General features: G+C 34.6%; 2 protein-coding genes across 2 annotated transcripts; both read right to left on the bottom strand.

Moving 5' to 3' along the window:
• Positions 1-507: 507 nt before the first annotated feature.
• Positions 508-4,419, bottom strand: LOC145598820 (potassium transporter 7-like). Its single transcript, XM_081655207.1, has 8 exons — positions 4,157-4,419; positions 3,847-4,086; positions 3,663-3,713; positions 3,317-3,577; positions 3,191-3,243; positions 2,655-2,769; positions 1,781-2,035; positions 508-1,604 (listed from the first exon to the last, which is right to left on the bottom strand). The coding sequence occupies exons 1-8, from the start codon at positions 4,413-4,415 to the stop codon at positions 508-510; spliced, it is 2,331 nt and encodes a 776-aa protein (XP_081511333.1). The 5' UTR covers positions 4,416-4,419.
• A 1,278-nt stretch (positions 4,420-5,697) lies between these two features.
• LOC145596485 (calcium-dependent protein kinase 1-like) lies at positions 5,698-15,882 on the bottom strand. Its single transcript, XM_081652652.1, has 8 exons — positions 15,154-15,882; positions 9,897-10,040; positions 9,418-9,570; positions 8,471-8,586; positions 8,204-8,371; positions 6,673-6,800; positions 6,460-6,559; positions 5,698-6,258 (listed from the first exon to the last, which is right to left on the bottom strand). Exons 1-8 carry the CDS (start codon positions 15,863-15,865, stop codon positions 6,175-6,177), a joined length of 1,605 nt encoding a protein of 534 aa, XP_081508778.1. The 5' UTR covers positions 15,866-15,882; the 3' UTR covers positions 5,698-6,174.
• Positions 15,883-16,734: the final 852 nt, after the last annotated feature.

Below are 16,734 nucleotides of genomic sequence, written 5' to 3'. Positions count from 1 at the left end.
TAAGGAGTGATATCCAAAATTTAGGATCAAATTTCATCTACATCATTTGCCTTTTATGACTTTCTCTCCATCAAAATAATTTGAAAAATCAATATAATTAATTGTTTTTATATTCCAAAGGGTTCAACCCTCATGCTATTTAAACTAAAATAAAAACTGTTAAAGCCATATGCATGCTTTAATCGTTTGGTTACCTTGCTTGGATTAACATGATGCATTCATACAAAGAAAGAATAGCTAGTATGCTTTGATGTGTAAAAGTCATACTTTCACTTTCATAATGAAATTGAATGCCACACTTTGAGATGGCAAATACATGGAGCCACACAATAAGACTACAAGTTCAGGCGCTCAGCAAGATCAAACTCAAAGAAAATAGCCTTGCATAGTCTGCACAATCCACTAAATACTCGAAAAACTCTGTAATGAACGAATTACAACAGGGAATTTGCCAAATTTTGCAGCAAGTAGTTGAATGAATCTGCAAACAAAATGAAGAAATATAACTTACAAATTATAAACCACACCCACCTCAATCAAACTGATATGAGGAACATGAAGTATCACAGCAGGAGAACGACTGTTTTTTCGAAGGAATGAATACACAACATTAATCACAAATCTTTTGAGATTAGATCCACTTTTTCGAGCCTTAATATATGAGTGCCCAACTATGTATGCTACCCCAGCCTCCTTAGCTTCCAAAAGCTGTATTAGTTCTTCCTTTAATTCCTCCTTTAAATTCTCGGTACCTGATAACTGAAACCTGGTATGCCTCTGACGAAACTTTGGAGCCTCTTCCACTAGATATTTGTCATGTAGACTACGCAAGGTTGGCGACTTACCTCCTTTGATACGTTCTTTATGGTTTGAGCAGCTACCCTTACAGTCAGAACTGCTATCTGATGCAACTAATCTTGTTCCAAACTTATCAGATGTTTTCACCAAAGCCATCCAGCCATCAACCATACCATCAAAAGATTCGGACCCTTCTGCCTCCATTCTGATGAACTCTGCAATGCTCATGACAAGGTTGTCTTCAAAGTCATCAGCATATTTAGCAACATCTTTGTAGCCATAACGTATGATGCAGCGATACATACGATAAGATTTAGGCCCAACTCGGCCTACAACATACCGCTCTTTGTCTGTGACATGAGGTACAGGAACAGATTTGATGCAGACAAAAACCACTATTTGATGAATGGCTGGTAAGTTGGTTATAAAGTCAGTAAAAATGGAAGGAACTCCACTGACTAATTTGGTGTATATGAAGGTGATACCAGGAACCCTAACAATACCAAGGTTAGGCCCCAATCCGAAGATCCATTTCATAGGCACCTTGTTCTGTACTTCTAGCAAGTATTTGCGCCTACTGCCAAAGTGCCATATATACATTACAAACATCAAGATCACGGCGAACACAAGTTGAGTCCACCCTCCTTTAGATACTCTTACAAAGGATGAGGAGAGGTAGATCAGTTCAATCGGTGTGAAGAATAACAAGGGTAGTAATGCTAACACGATGTTCTGATACCATACAAAAATGATTACAAGTGATAGTAACCATGTATTCACTAAGTTCACGCTCATGAAGGCTAACCCTGAAGAAAAGCAGCACAAGGAGAACGAAAAAAAGAAATGAATATCAGATCCTAACCATGATTCAGGGGCCAATATACAAATTATTTTACGAGCTACAAAAAAAATGTACAGATTGTAGTACTATGTTCATAAATAATAATGAATGGTTAAACACAAGTTATCAAAAATATTTTACCATATGCATTGCCTATGGGAGTGGTATCTTGGAATCCAATGGTCACAGCCAGACTGAGAATCATAAGTAGCCAATTTATTTCCGGGATGTAAACTTGACCCTGAATCCATCTTGATGTGTGTACCACCTTAACGCGAGGGAAACACCCTAGTGCTCGGCATTGTTGCACTATTGAAAATGTTGCAGATATGACAGCTTGACTGGCTGTGATAGCAGCCAGAATGGCTAGTACAAACATTGGCCAAAAAAAGGGATCTACAAAAAGGCAACACAAATATATCAAAATTATAAAATAACATCTCTCCTCCCCGGAAACATATATATATGGAGCTCTTATTGATTATCCTAGTACTCTAGAATAACTTCTGTTTGGCTGCTTTCCAAGACACTCAATCACATCTCTTTATTTTTGTACATCATCAACTCTAGTATAAATTCTTTCGACTGACTCTAGAATAACTTCTGAGTGTTCTGACAACAGACTCTTGAACTGTGCAGCCTAATAGTAAAGAAAGTATTTACAATTATCATTTCCACTGCCATCCTGTGTCTTTGATACCCTTGGCAGAGGGGAGGGAGTCAAATGGGTGCAACCTACACGGCTACACCTATGTGGACATGCAACTGTCATGAGGCTATTTCTGTCAGACACTTGTTTCGGGTGACAATTTACTAACCTTCTTCTAGAATTTAGATAAGTAGAGGTCAAGTATACTGAACTTGATAGCAACAATGTTGTTCAGAACAAGTACACTAAATATAGGTAATTAAAACTTCTCAAGTGAAAGGAGGGTGAAGCTTGCAGTTGACCTTGGTAGCTTTTCTGCAGTACAGATGCCATGAAGCTTTCAAGAGAGTGGTGTTGTAAACTCACCTGGTATCGAGCTATAAAAACTTGATGCAGTTGCAGAGAAGTTTTTTGAAAGAAATGCTGCTTGCCCCATGTACTGAAGAACTAAACAAGGGTAAACAACACAAGAAAAGGCAACCTGCATCACAAGTACCCGTCTGATCAAAACTCTAGCAGCCAACTCTGCAATAGTGAAATGTATTAATTTACAGGTCCATAAAGTCTTCGCAATTTATTTTAATAGGGTGATATAAAATCAATTGAAGTGAAAGCAGGAGTAATATGTATCCAATTTGACAATTCATTAGATATGGAAAGGACAGTATGTTAGTTTCATAATAAACCTTATGCTTAATAATTCCTTAAATATATGTAACTACATACATATTAAATAAAAAAATTGCACAGCAAACTTTTAGACTATGATTTGAGGTATAATTGAGCATGACATGTAATTTAAGCCAGAATTTGATCAAGAAAAACTGTTTTAATTTCCTGTGTGGAAGCTGCATCAAAATCATGCATCTGTTGGCAAAAAATACAATGTTGACAAGACAAACCCTTATTGATGCAGTCGAGAAGTGACCAAGGTTCACAAACATAGCCTCTGCACCTGTAAATGGTGACAAACCTTGTATAAGTATTAGATGAAGATAATTAAACAGAGGGGGAGACGACAGTCTTACCTGTGATGCACAGAAGTAACCCTCCTATAGAACTCCACCCAACATTCCGAGTCAATTTCAAGAACTTGTAGATGTAATATGGAGAGAGAGCTTGGTAGACTCCTAGGTTCCACTTAATGATATTATAGATGCCAAGAGCAGCAATTGACAACAACCAAATGCTTACGATGGGGGCAAACAAGAATGAGACCTTATGGGCACCACAGTGCTGTAAAGCAAAGATGCCAACCAGCACACTGCAGACAATAGTCATAACCGCACCTGAGAAAATATTTTTGTCACTAAGAGAGAGTATCCTCATACAGGTTGAAGAAGAGCTAGAAATATACAATGACAATGAACTAACCATGATTTAGGCTCGCGTTATGAGCTCTGAGCCCCTGAAATGATGACAAAACTGTGGAAAACCAATTAGTAAATTGGCTGAGCTAGAGAAATGACATGAAAATAGCATGAATTAAACTTAAGTACATACTGAATTATAAGCAGAAAATGTCTAGTCCCTTACAAAATAATTGAGACAATATTACCTGAAAGAGCCGGATTAATTACACCATCACCAATGACCATGCAGGCCGCAAACAAAACAATAAGAAGTAAACAAGTTCTGAACTTTTTGTGTCTCTCAAGGAATCTTCTAAAAGAGGAGGGTCTGGTTACATATCCAGGCCTATAGTACGCTTGAAGCTCCTCATCTGCTGCTTGATGATTTGGGAGCAAACTGAATTTTGTATGTCTGCGCAGAAGCGAGTACAAAGCCAAAGTTCCCCCTGAGAAAAATAATATTTTCAAACTCTATTGGAGACGAAGACGTTTAAAAAAAAAAAGAAAAAGAATTACCTTCACCATTATCATTTGCACTCAACATAATGACAGCATACTTGAGCAAAGGGAAAAGAGTTAGGCTCCAAAAGATTAATGATAAAACCCCGAAAATAACTTCTTCGGATTGATGCTGACGCAATGATCCAGAGAAGGCACTTTTATAGACATACAAGGGAGATATACTTAAGGCTCCATAAACTATTCCGAGACTTTGGTATGATAAAAGAAGCACATGTCTCTTCTTACTACCAAGTGATGCTTCTTCATTCTGCATGAAACATTTACCACACCCTTTAATATAACTCCACAATCTTTTCAGGCTTACAAAAAAACCACATAATTGCTTCTTTTTAGACGGGAAATACATCCATTTGATGCAATGTTAATAATCAGTTTTAGAAACTTGACTTCATGTTACTGTCCAACAGTTATTCCTGATTTCTTAAGTGCACAAAAAGTTCAGAACTTGCTAGTTTACATTGCAGAGTTTACACAGGGTTTATTAGTCCGTGTCAAAAATTGCACAAATGAAGAGCACATTATGTAGAGCATATTTTAAAAAAAAAAAACATACAAGAGTTTGATTCCTCTGAGTTTTCAGTATTGCATTGCCATTAAAAATGTACCTATCTGTCATTGAGTTACCCACACAAATTACTCCCTCCGTCCACATTTAGTTATCACAGAGTAATTTAAATTACATAGTGACTTATAATTTTGGATTATGGAGAAGAATTAGTAACCAGCTATCATTTCCATGTGACTTAACGAAGGAGATCAGGATTTCATACATGAAATATAGTGTTGGAAATGTAGGTCTGATAAATATGAAGATGTTTCAGAAATGAGAAAAAACTTACCATAGTCGACGAAGGAGATGATCTCTCGCAATCTTTCTCAAAAACATGGAAGCATGAAATATGAAAATTGTTGTTAATCGATGGTTTGTTTAGAGGGTGATTGGCAAACAAAGAAACAAATGTAAAATGGAATACAACTATTATGATGAGTTTGTTGAACGTTGTGGCAACCGATCCAAAGCTCTAGGGCATTTCGTTCCATGTCAGCAATTTTCCTTTTTTTTTTTTTTTTTTTTAATACATCAAAAATGTTCTTCAAAAAAATAATACATCTAAAATGTAGCCAATACATAACCATCATAGCACAGTGCATCCGTCTTCAAAAGAAAGATTTCTGGAGTAAAAGTAAGCATATTGTCCAAACAAAAGATACATAAAAACCTTATGAAATCCTTTCAAAAAAAAAAAAAAACTTTATGATATGAGTATACTCGTATTTCTATCTTCCCTATATACAAGTATCATATCATAAAAAGTATCACATCATAAACATTAATCTGTTCAATAAATCAAAATAACACTTCATACAAGGGAAACAGGAGCAATTTGTTTTTTCTTTTTTTTTTTGGATGACATGAACTAATAATAGTTAGGACTTAGAACTATATAAGCAATATATTGGTAATATCACCGATGTAACACCGCATGCATGAAATGTGACATAAAATTCCCGACCACAAAGAAAGAACAGATGAAATCTCTGCCTTTATAATCAAGCTCAAATTAGGGACCAAATCATACCCTTTATATCTCAAAAGTATACATTCAATAATCATATGCCTGCCATACTCAACAGGCTCCAAGTCTCCGTAGCTCAATTTTAGAAAAATTACAGACCTGTATATATATGTATAAACCACTGGCACAACTAATTTACAGCAAAATGTATTCAGCTCACCAGATGAATGGCATATACGTAAACAATTAACAATTGTACAGTGACAAAGGAAAAAAAAAAACAAAAAAAAACTATTCTAGGATTACCAAATACATATACACAGGACCTTACATAATAATTGGACAACACTGGATCAGATCCACTCTACTCCAAAGGCATAAATAATTGGAGAAGTTTGGATATTGACAAAATCTCTGCCATCGTTCAAGAACTGGTGTAGACGAGCTTCATACGACAGTCATAGTAGTCATATTACAAAGTTACTGTCCTATGAATCATCTCCTCCGTCTGGTTAAACCCAAATCAGGGTTGCCTTTCTTCATCATAGCTACAAATTCCTCATAATTAATTCTACCATCCTGCATAGGAGAGGAGAATTATAATTTAGTCAAATTTATAACAATGCCATATAGCATAATTTGAGTCTCTTCGAGATGAATAAGAACATAACAATAAAAATAACAAAAGCTATGCTTAAAAAAATGAGGCAGCAGCTAGCATGATTATGAGTTACGATTATCTACTACATGGGACATAAGGAGTCATAGACAAGAAGATACATTATCTGTGTCAACTTCAGCAATTATCTCTTTTATTGTTTTTTCATCACCCATGTTATACTTCTTCAAGGCTTGCTCTAGTTCCTCCATGGTTATGTACCTAATGATGTGAAACAAACAAGCAAGGCAGTATTCATTTATCAGGATACAAAGCTGTTGAAATTATTTCAAAAGTAGACAACACATTTAAAAACCATGAGCAAGCTGAGTTACCCGCTCTTGTCCTCATCAAAATATTCAAAGGCCTTGTACAGATGGTCCTCCTTCTCCATTCTATTCATATGCATTGTGGCTGTGATGAACTCCATGTAATCAATGGTTCCATTACCATCGACATCAGCCTGCAATTGATAATGTGATAGATGAAACACATTGACATAAAGTTATCTTATGCTCAATTTGCGGAGCTAGTAATCTTAAAACAAAATCTGTGAAACTGCTTGTTAGAAGAATTGCTATGATAAAGCTAAACATGGCAGCAAAGTTTACAATGAAGTTATTTCCAAAATTAATTAGTTTACACATTGAATCCCATTTATACTTATAGGTTAAGAACTTATACGTGGAAAACAGGAACTTCCTTCATATAAAGATGGAAAACAGGAAAAGGTTTCAATTAATAATGAGAGCTAATTTCTTTAACATGACAGGAACTTCCTTCATATAAAGATGGAAAACAGGAACTTCCTTCATAGTTTGGCAGCACACAAAGTTACAAACACACAATCCTCTAGCTCAAAACACCTAATGACAATTGTAGTGAAGCATTAAGGAACATACCCAGCAAATCAAGGCACAGATTATCCTTTTCCTTTTTTTCCATAAAATCGGCAAGTATAATATCAGCTTTAATTGCATGAAATTATACCATATAATTCACATCAGTAAATATGTACTTCCTCCATAATTGTCACATTGTTCTAATACCTACTAAAAAGGTAATATCTATGTTCTTTAGTATTTTTGACAGTTACAATTTGCACAAGAATTTAGGGGCGGAGAGACAGAATGATAAAGTGGGGAAAAAAATGGCAAAAAAACATGACATTGGACTAATTTACGACTAGTGACTCATAAATTGGGTTACTTAAGTAGAGAAGAGGAGGATGCAAGTGTAAGAAAATCATTTCCCAAAATAGAACAACGTCCAAGTGTAGAGAACAAAAAGGAACTCAAGTAGCATTTCACATGATTTATGAATGGTCTTTCAAATAGTTGGTTCATTCCTATCATTTTCCCATCATCAATATAAGTTGGGTATTTAAGAAAATCTAATTACAAACCATCGGTACTTAGGTTAGGTGACTATTATAATCCCAAAATAATATGGAGCTCAAGGTCAAGTATACTTCTTTCCCACTTTAGTATTGCAACATTTGTAATTTCACATTTGCCCTTGCACAAGTCTAACAATTGTTTTTTAATTATCTATTAATTAAAAAAAAAAAAAATACCTTGAGACTAATTCAACAAGATATAACATAATGAAATTTCCTTTTATTGTAAAACAAATAGTCAAAGTTAAAGAATGAAAATTGAAAAAGTCCAAGTGCCGCAATAATATATGAACAGAGGAAGTACTGACTAATTGACTAGAGTGAACATGTAATGATCCTCAAAATCTATACCTTCATGCCTTAAATCTGTTGCCATAAGGTTTTTAATCTATAATGCCAAAGGTTGAACATTCACCCTGTATAAGACACAATTAACAACGAAATGAATGAAAACACAAGGGGCATACCGCTTCCATCAACTGCCTGACTTCAGACTCTGAAAGTTTGGTTCCCAGCTTTGGAAGACCAGCCTTTAACTCTTCATAGGTAATAGTTCCGCTGTTGTCTGTATCCATAGATCTAAACATTTCTTTCAAACCCATTATTTCTTCTTCAGAAAGGTTCTCAGCAATTACCTAGAAAGGAAGGAGAGCAGGCATATGAAGCTTCCTAAATAATAAGCCAGAAAATAGAAATGGAATTCAGGAGAGAATAACTGAGCCTTCAAATCTCACCCTTAATGCTACTTTTTTCAGTTTGTTCATTGCTCTGAATTGCTTCATTCTGGTTAAAACAGCAATATCAATTGGCTTGTCAGGAGCTTCTCCATCTTCTCTCATCCATGGATGGTCTGCGGTTCATTCAGAAATACGTGGTCAAGTTCAATTATAGAAGGGCATTAAGGCATATTTACAAAAAAAAATTGGATCTATATAATCAAAACTGTAGGAGTTTGCGTGTGCCGGGGGAGGGGGGGGGGGGGGTGGGGGGATCAACCTTCTAACTTTGATGGTACCGGTGTAATATTTTCCCAAAGAATTCTAAGTTAGCAATTTTTCTTGAAGACTTTGCATGGTTTGTAACTGAAAAGTTATTTTCTCAACAGCAAAAGGATGAATTAATTTGCATTGGGAAGTCACATGATCCCAAGGTTACTAAATAATACCAGCAGTAAAAGTAGAAATTTCTTTTTTTTTTTTATAAAACCAATAAATAAAAAAATAAATAAAAAATAAAAATAAAAAAAAAAAAGGAAAGAAACTTGTAGAACATAATAACTTCAGTCATTAGAACCCACCCTCTCCTAAAGTTGGGACTATTGACATCCTAGTATGAAGTTAAGTAAATAATTGTTCAATCATCCAGAGTTTGGGATCATTATAATTAAAATAACTAATCTATCTAAAAAGGATGAAGTAAGCTGTAAGCCTATCAGCAAGATGACCACACTAATGAACATCAAATAACAATTATTTTATGACATTACATCATTTTTAGCGAAATTAAACAGTTTTTGATGTTATTCTTGATTATGGGATGGCGAAATTTCATTTAACTATAGTACTCCGATATATGAAGTGATTCATATTGATGAAAATGGTAAGTCATTTACCACTTTCATATAGTCATGCTTTTGTCTTAAAATCCTTGTTTTAGACTATAAATCTTGCATAAAACTTACTTAAAGCATCAAGAGCAGAAAGCCTTTCCTTAGGATCCTGACGCAACATCTTCTTCACAAGATCTTTGGCACTACTGGATATTGAAGGCCATGGATCAGATGTGAAATCAAGAATGCCCCGTAAAATAGCATCAAAGATACCCTGCTCATTCTCTTACATGGAAAAGGGGGGAAAAAAGTCAGTATTGTTGTTGTGCATCAATAAGCAGAAGATATGGTAAACTATATAGCCCTTATAAAACAAGTTCAAGTTGGTATCTATCCAAACAAGAATGAAATTATATATATAAAGGCATCTATTGGCCAATTAATCTTTGTAAGGCTTATATATAAAAAGTAATAATGGAACAATTGAGAGAACAACATAAAAAGTTTCCATCACTCAGAAATGAAAAACTATGTTTAAATGAACAACAAGGCAAGAGAATTCAAAAAATTTCCATTTTATATGATATCTTAATGAAGTAGAAAAAGAATACCTCCCCAAAATGGTGGAACTCCACTTAGGAGGATGTATAATATCACTCCAGCACTCCAAACATCAGCTTCAGCACCATAACTACGACGTAAAACCTCAGGAGCTACATAATATGCACTCCCAACGAGGTCTTTGAAAACATTTCCTGCATCCACAAGTACAAAACTGTTCATAAACTTCAACTAGGGACAGATAATAAACTTCCTCCATAAACAACTGTGTCTCATGTAGAATAAAATTGCTCAATGGTGATGATTTATGAAAAATTTAAAGTAATATTACCTGGAATTTTTTATTAGGTATATGTTAGCTAGCATAAAACCAAAGCGGTTCGGTTGAATGTTGTTGGATTGATGTTGGCAATTAGTCCCTCCTTCCCACATCAGTTTTGACACTTAACATGGCTCATAGTTTCAGGTGAACAATTGTTTAATGGTTATCAATTGATGTGGAAAGATAAATATAAGTATTATTTTATTAAAAAGGTAGATGTAATAGATGATAATTTTTATTGAATGTGAGATAGTGTGTGGCCCTAGCTTTTTGGTAGGGGAAAGAGAGATGTTTTGAGATAAGAGTGGAGATTTGCCAAAATAGAAGTGTAAAAATAACTCAGACACATACAAAGGAAAGTGTAAAACCTAACCAGAGAGACAGAGCCAGGACAAAAATGTATTTAATGCTAATATTGCGACAACATATTGGCACTAAAAATTATTCCCCGTGCTTTATACAAGTTGTCACTTTTTCTTTTTGAGATTGAATTTTGGCTTTAAAGGCTCCTTGGCATTTCAAAAAAAAACAAAAAAAAAAAAGGTTCAGCAAGTTTTCAATAAAAATAAGTTAAGTTCAACTAAGATAAGTAGGGATGGAGAGAGCCTAGGTTATCTCGTTACATATCATAAAATTTTCTTATAGATTAATAATTTAAAAGTATTTCTTCCATTCTTTTTGTTCAACTCATGTTTTGTTTTCAGTCGTTCTTCTTTGATTTACTTGTTTTGCTTTATTCAACTATGGAATACCCTTTTTACCATCTTGCCCCTTCAACTCTACAATAAATACACCTTTTCATACACTTTCTCATACTTTATTCACCTTTTTCTTACACAAACACATCTTTTTACATTCTCTCTCTTACTTAATCCTACTCTATCTTACACTCACTTACATTCTTCAACATTTTCTAAAATTGCATATCTATAGTAATTGGATAGGACATAAAAGAACAAATGGAGTTCTTCAATATATGAATCTACTAAAATTACTTATCAAAAGTAATCAATACATATTTTAGAGATATTATCGGCCAAATGTAGTGATGTGAGTATTTTTGAGGAAGTGCTAGGAGCCCATGGCTCTTTCCTGTAGATTCTTATAATCCTCCAAAAGAAGTTAATAATCAGGCTAGAAAGACCCATTTTAGAAGAGGAAAGAAGAATAACTTCACGGATTTCAATTTCTTCAGAGACAATAGGACAACTGTACAAGATCTATCCAATCTCCCAAAAGAAGCATCAACTATTCCTTTTATTACATTGAAGTGGTTGTTGATTCCCCAAGTTTCTAATGCATTGAGTGTCAATGTAATACTATTAACTTGATTGGAAATTCACAAAGAACCATTGCCAAACATCTGTCAATAAGCGAAGGGATTATGAACTCCATAATCAGTGATACCTAATTTGCTTTTAGTACACAAAACATAAAAATAGTTCCTTATAGCAAATGAGGTAGTAGTTTTTTACAAAACACCGGAAACTCAGTCTTATCCTTGAGACTAATTTGCTGTTGGGACAAAATAAAGTACTCCCACTTTAAAATTCTACCCATTTACTATGGTTCACCTACATGGACCAACATGTCATCCCTGCGAGTTTCTTAGATAAATTTTTTCTCTTCAGTCTCCACTCATCCTTATCCAATGCAATATGATCCTGAAGACGCAATTGTTTCATGTCCCTTATCACCCCTTCCATCCTAATCACCTTTGGTAGTTTGGTTTTCCTTGAATTTTTATCATCTTTCTTATGTCTGCATTCTCTGAATCAGTACTTCTTGATGTTGCTGTTAGTGACCGACTGACCTCAATTTTCTAATAACCATACAGATTTCTTAGCAACTAAACAACAGATTTTCACAAGAAAAAAATCTCAGCTCTATCAGGGGAAATACTTGTTGGAAGTGGCTTTGTTAATAAATTATGGAAAACTTTAATCCATTCAAGGTAGTCCATAGGCATCAATGAAAACACTGCTTCCTTGATTACTAAAAGTTTCAAACCGATGTTCTAACAATGATAACAAGGACAAAATTCGGCTTGACAAGGAATTGGAAGGGAGGTTTCTGTATGATACTTTTTCTTTACTCCAAGCACCGCGAGTAATAAGAAGCTATTGGGTGGGTCAAATACTCAAATTTTGGTTCTAAAACCTTCACTAAAGAAAAATGCCCAAAAGATGAAAAAAGATTTATTGCATCCACAGCTGGGAAATTTCCTAAATTAAGCACCTTTTTTCTTAGAAGACAGTTTTGATTTCAGGAAGGAAGAAAAATAAATAGGCTCTGTAAGTTGCCTTTGCAACAATCAGCTTGGTTGCCTTTTTAAGACTAGTTGAGAATTTTCATCATATGTGGTGAGTGCCTAATTTAATCTTTGTTGCCAAGCTCTACAAAATAGGATTCCAACCAAGACAATCTTAAGAAGATAAATCCTCTCAAATACTCTAATAAAGAGTGTTCTTTCTGTTATAAACTGATTTCACCTAAATGTGGAACATAAGAGGCACTTAAAACAGAAATGGAAGCATATTTCACTACCTAGATCTGTTCAACTAGTCCACAAAGTCATCCCATACCAAGTATCAATTTGCATGCTGATGGGCTAGTAGAATAGCTGCGCAAAATTAGGGAGCACGAAATCATAATCTAGAAGACTGCGATTACTATCACTGAAACCATTTTAGCAAGTGCTGCATATGAGAAGGATGGAAATTTTCCAGAAGCTTGACTATTATAGTTGCTAATTTACGTCTGAAATAGAGGTACTTTCAGATGTTTAAAATTTAGTTATTTTTTCAAGAAAAAAAAAATGATAGATACTACCACCATTTCATATTAATGTTAACATTTTACTTTTTCACGCTTGTTAATGTAAAACTTTGATCATTATTATGTCTACCCAGCCTAATTCTGTATCTGTAGTCTGTACAAATTATAAACAATTATTATCTTGAAAATACAAGTTGAAGCGAATCTAGTAAGATTGCACATCACTACACTATTGATTTAGATATAAATTACACACGATGGTCAAAGTGAAATTTGTGAAGTGTGCCAAAATTATAGTTTAACATCAATATGAAACAAAGACTATACATAAAAATGGAGTGATTTTTTTATATGCTTTATTTGGTGGATAAAAATGAATTACTATTCCAGATGAAAAATTTGTGATAAGAGGATTGGATTGGAAAAATAAAACACAGAAGCTTACTATGGTTTTAGGTGATTTGATAAGACAGGAATTGCCTTCATAATGGATTCAAAATATGAATAGAAAATTTTTAGATGATGTTCAAAGACAAATTAACCAAACTGAAATCTTAATAGATAGTGGAATTTAAAAAGATTCAAAAACAGACTTTTTTTAAAAAAAAACATTCAAAAATAGACTTTTAATTAGGACACTGGGTATTTGGATAGTCAAAAGTTAATAAGCCAAATTTGTAACTATAATTATATATTTTTGTATTACTATATTTAGATAGCATAGCACAAGACTCATGCACTAAGTAATATCTCAGACGTAGAACTTTATATGGGTTTATATGACTTGGTTATACAGACAAAAGCTTAATTTGTGCAAATAATGAGTCCTAAAAAAGCGGTTAAGATCCAAATTAGAATGCAATTACATGAATTGAGTTATTTAAGATTTTATACAACTTCCAATGAATTTAAGACAAAATCCAAAAGTGATTAAATTTGGCCTGAATGCCTGAACTTGGATTTACAGAAAGTCCAAACAAAACAGTTTATAATATACTCCTACAAAAGATTTCTTGAGAGAAAATGGACCTAATCTTCCTCTGTATTTTCCTATGAAAAAAATATGTGCTGTTAATTCTTTCAGTTTTTCTACAAGTCATTCAGTAGGTTTATGCACAAGTCAAACAGAAAGAATTCTCCCACTCAAAGAATGGTCACTAGTGGGAAACAAATGAGGATGGCTTGCTCTAGCTGGGGAAATCAGGGAAGCATGACTAAGAATTGTTTATAATCATAATGGGAGTACTCAGTGGTAATTTTCCAGTGACTTGGGAGTCGTAGTACTTAAGACTCCAAATAAACTTAATTACTACGTACACGCTTTTCAACAAGCCTTGAACACTACAATCTCAAAATTTGAAAGTTGAAACCATTTCATAAGAGTTGATCTACGAACATGCTTTCAGTGCATATCAAGATAGGTGGCACTGACTCACGCAAACAGAAATTGGAGAAAGGGGGGTAGATAGGAGGGGATATAAAGCTGATGAGTTTGATAACAGTTGTATAATCAATTGACAAATAAAAAGGAAATTGTTAGGTGGGTATTTTTAAAAACATATACTCCGTAACAAGGAGCAAAATAATGAAGCTAAGGTACAATATGGTATGGTATAAAGCTATACAGGGCCGGTATGATCTCTGGTTTCAAATAGAAACACCTATCTACAAACATTACAATATACTTGTTGGCAGCTAATTGTCAAATCCAAATAATTAGTCCATAAAACCCCAAAGAACATAATGATCTCAATCATTAATACCTTTCTCACCAAGTACCCAACTTTACATGTGCAATCGCATTTTTTTAGTTGGTTTAACATTAAATTAGAGTTGAAAAATAAATGGATTACTCCGTATGACATAATATCCTATCAACATTCCCTAATACCAAAATCCATTATACGGAGTACTCAGTAATGATTATGCTTCCACGCCCATTACACTGTATACTTAGCAGTAAATTGCTTCCGCAACTATTGTATACCGAGTAATAATCCGCTTTTTATTGTATACCGATTAATTTAATACGATGATTAAAATCTATAATTAGAATTAATTCTGGCACTATCAATACTACCATCATCATTTACAATCTTGCAATAACCTAACAATCAACAATACATAATTATAACATCATTTAGTCATTTACCATCTCTTACACAAACCTACAAAAATCAACAATTAAAACAACCGAAAACTCATACCTGGTTTGAAGAAAACAGAAAGACCAAAATCAGTTGCTTTCAGTGGCGAATCTTCAAGAGAGCTTAAAAACAAGAAATTCTCAGGTTTAAGATCTCTATGCATAACCCCCATAGAATGACAATTATACACAACAGTAACAATCTGCCGAAACAACCTCGCCGCCTCGCGCTCCGAATAATGCCCTTTCGCAATAATCCGATCAAAGAGCTCGCCGCCGGCACACAATTCCATTACCAAATTGACAGAGTGTTTATCTTCATATGCACCTTTAAGCTCAACAATGTTCCTGTGACCAGTAAGATGGTGCATAATCTGAACTTCACGGCGAACATCATCAACATCGTCTTGGTTGAGTAGCTTCCGAGTTGAAATTGATTTACAAGCGAATTGGAGTTTGGATTCTTTGTGGGTGACTAAGTAGGTGACCCCGAATTGTCCGCGCCCTAATTCGCGGCCCAAAATGTAGCTGGCGCGGACGTCTTCCATTGGTCGGCCGAGGACTCGCCCGATATTGGAAGTACTACTGTGAGAATGATTTTGCTGTTGGTTTTGATTTTGATTTTGTTGCGGCTGCTGCGACGGTTGTTGCAGCGGAGGGTCAGGGTGGTCGTGAGGTTGTTGAGGGGGTGGCGGAGTAAGGGGAGGGTCGGGGCGGTTGTCGTAAGAGCGGAGTTGAGAGAGAGTGGAGGGTAAGCCATTGCAGTTACCCATTTTTGGAGGAGAGAGAAAATGGGGGAGAATTGGATATGGCGGAAGAAGTGGGAAAATGGGGGATTTATATGTCTGAAGATGAAGGTGGGTTGGGTTGGGTTGGGTTGGGTTGGGTTGGGTTTGAACGGGTTTGACAAATTCAATTGGTGGGATTGAGGGATGAGCTAGACGAGGTCTGGTCAATGCTCAACATGGTCCGTGTTAATGTGTTTATAGTCAATGCAAGTCACAAAACTTACGACTTACTCATTCATATAGAAGTAAGATTTGGATTACAAGAGATACTCGATAGTATTTACAGCATACAGATATTTAAAGTATTTTCTCTTTAACATATGTTGCAAGAACACATTCACCATTTTTTGAGCCATGTAACCCCTTAAGAAGTGTTGTGCTTGTTTGTAGATTTCTCTTCATGTTGTTAATGTCCTGCCCCAAACCCCTCAATAATTTTGTGGCTAGGTCGGTTAAGTCTTGCATCTCTTGCTTGAACAATACTCGAAGATTGTAGGGCGCCTGTAAAATTATGTATATTGACATTGTCAATGTAAATCAATTTTGGATTCAATTGTTTTATAGAAACTACAAACAATTTAATATTTAAGTTTACGAATATACAACTTTAATCACTCATGTTTCTTAATAGTTAATTAAATTCGGTAACATTTTGCATAATAATATTTACTTTACATATGATTAAAATTTTATCAAAAACTACTCCGTAATATAGAGTAGTTGTAAACGAATAGTGTAAAAGTCAAAATAAAGCAACTTTTTTATGAAAAGACCACAAATGTTTTGTTTTTTAACAAGGGTATACTTATTGTGCATTTGTAATTTTTATTAAAGACAAAATAAAAATAGAAAGG

Source organism: Chenopodium album, chromosome 20 (assembly GCF_948465745.1).
Source record: "Chenopodium album chromosome 20, dcCheAlbu1.1, whole genome shotgun sequence".
In the NCBI taxonomy this organism is placed as follows: Eukaryota; Viridiplantae; Streptophyta; class Magnoliopsida; order Caryophyllales; family Amaranthaceae; genus Chenopodium; species Chenopodium album.
The sequence above is the reverse complement of the archived record's forward strand: the minus strand, read 5'-3'. Positions and strand labels throughout refer to the sequence as shown.

Coding starts and splice junctions, on each gene's coding strand:
- LOC145598820 (XM_081655207.1), bottom strand. CDS start 4,415: ATGCAGAATGAAGAAGCATCACTTGGTAGTAAGAAGAGACATGTGCTT. Junction 3,714..3,846: donor AATTAATCCGGCTCTTTCAG/GTAATATTGTCT, acceptor GGTTTTCCACAG/TTTTGTCATCATTTCAGGGG. Junction 1,605..1,780: donor TCCCATAGGCAATGCATATG/GTAAAATATTTT, acceptor GCTTTTCTTCAG/GGTTAGCCTTCATGAGCGTG.
- LOC145596485 (XM_081652652.1), bottom strand. CDS start 15,865: ATGGGTAACTGCAATGGCTTACCCTCCACTCTCTCTCAACTCCGCTCT. Junction 8,587..9,417: donor TTCTGCTCTTGATGCTTTAA/GTAAGTTTTATG, acceptor AATGAACCGCAG/ACCATCCATGGATGAGAGAA. Junction 8,372..8,470: donor TGAAAAAAGTAGCATTAAGG/GTGAGATTTGAA, acceptor CTTCCTTTCTAG/GTAATTGCTGAGAACCTTTC.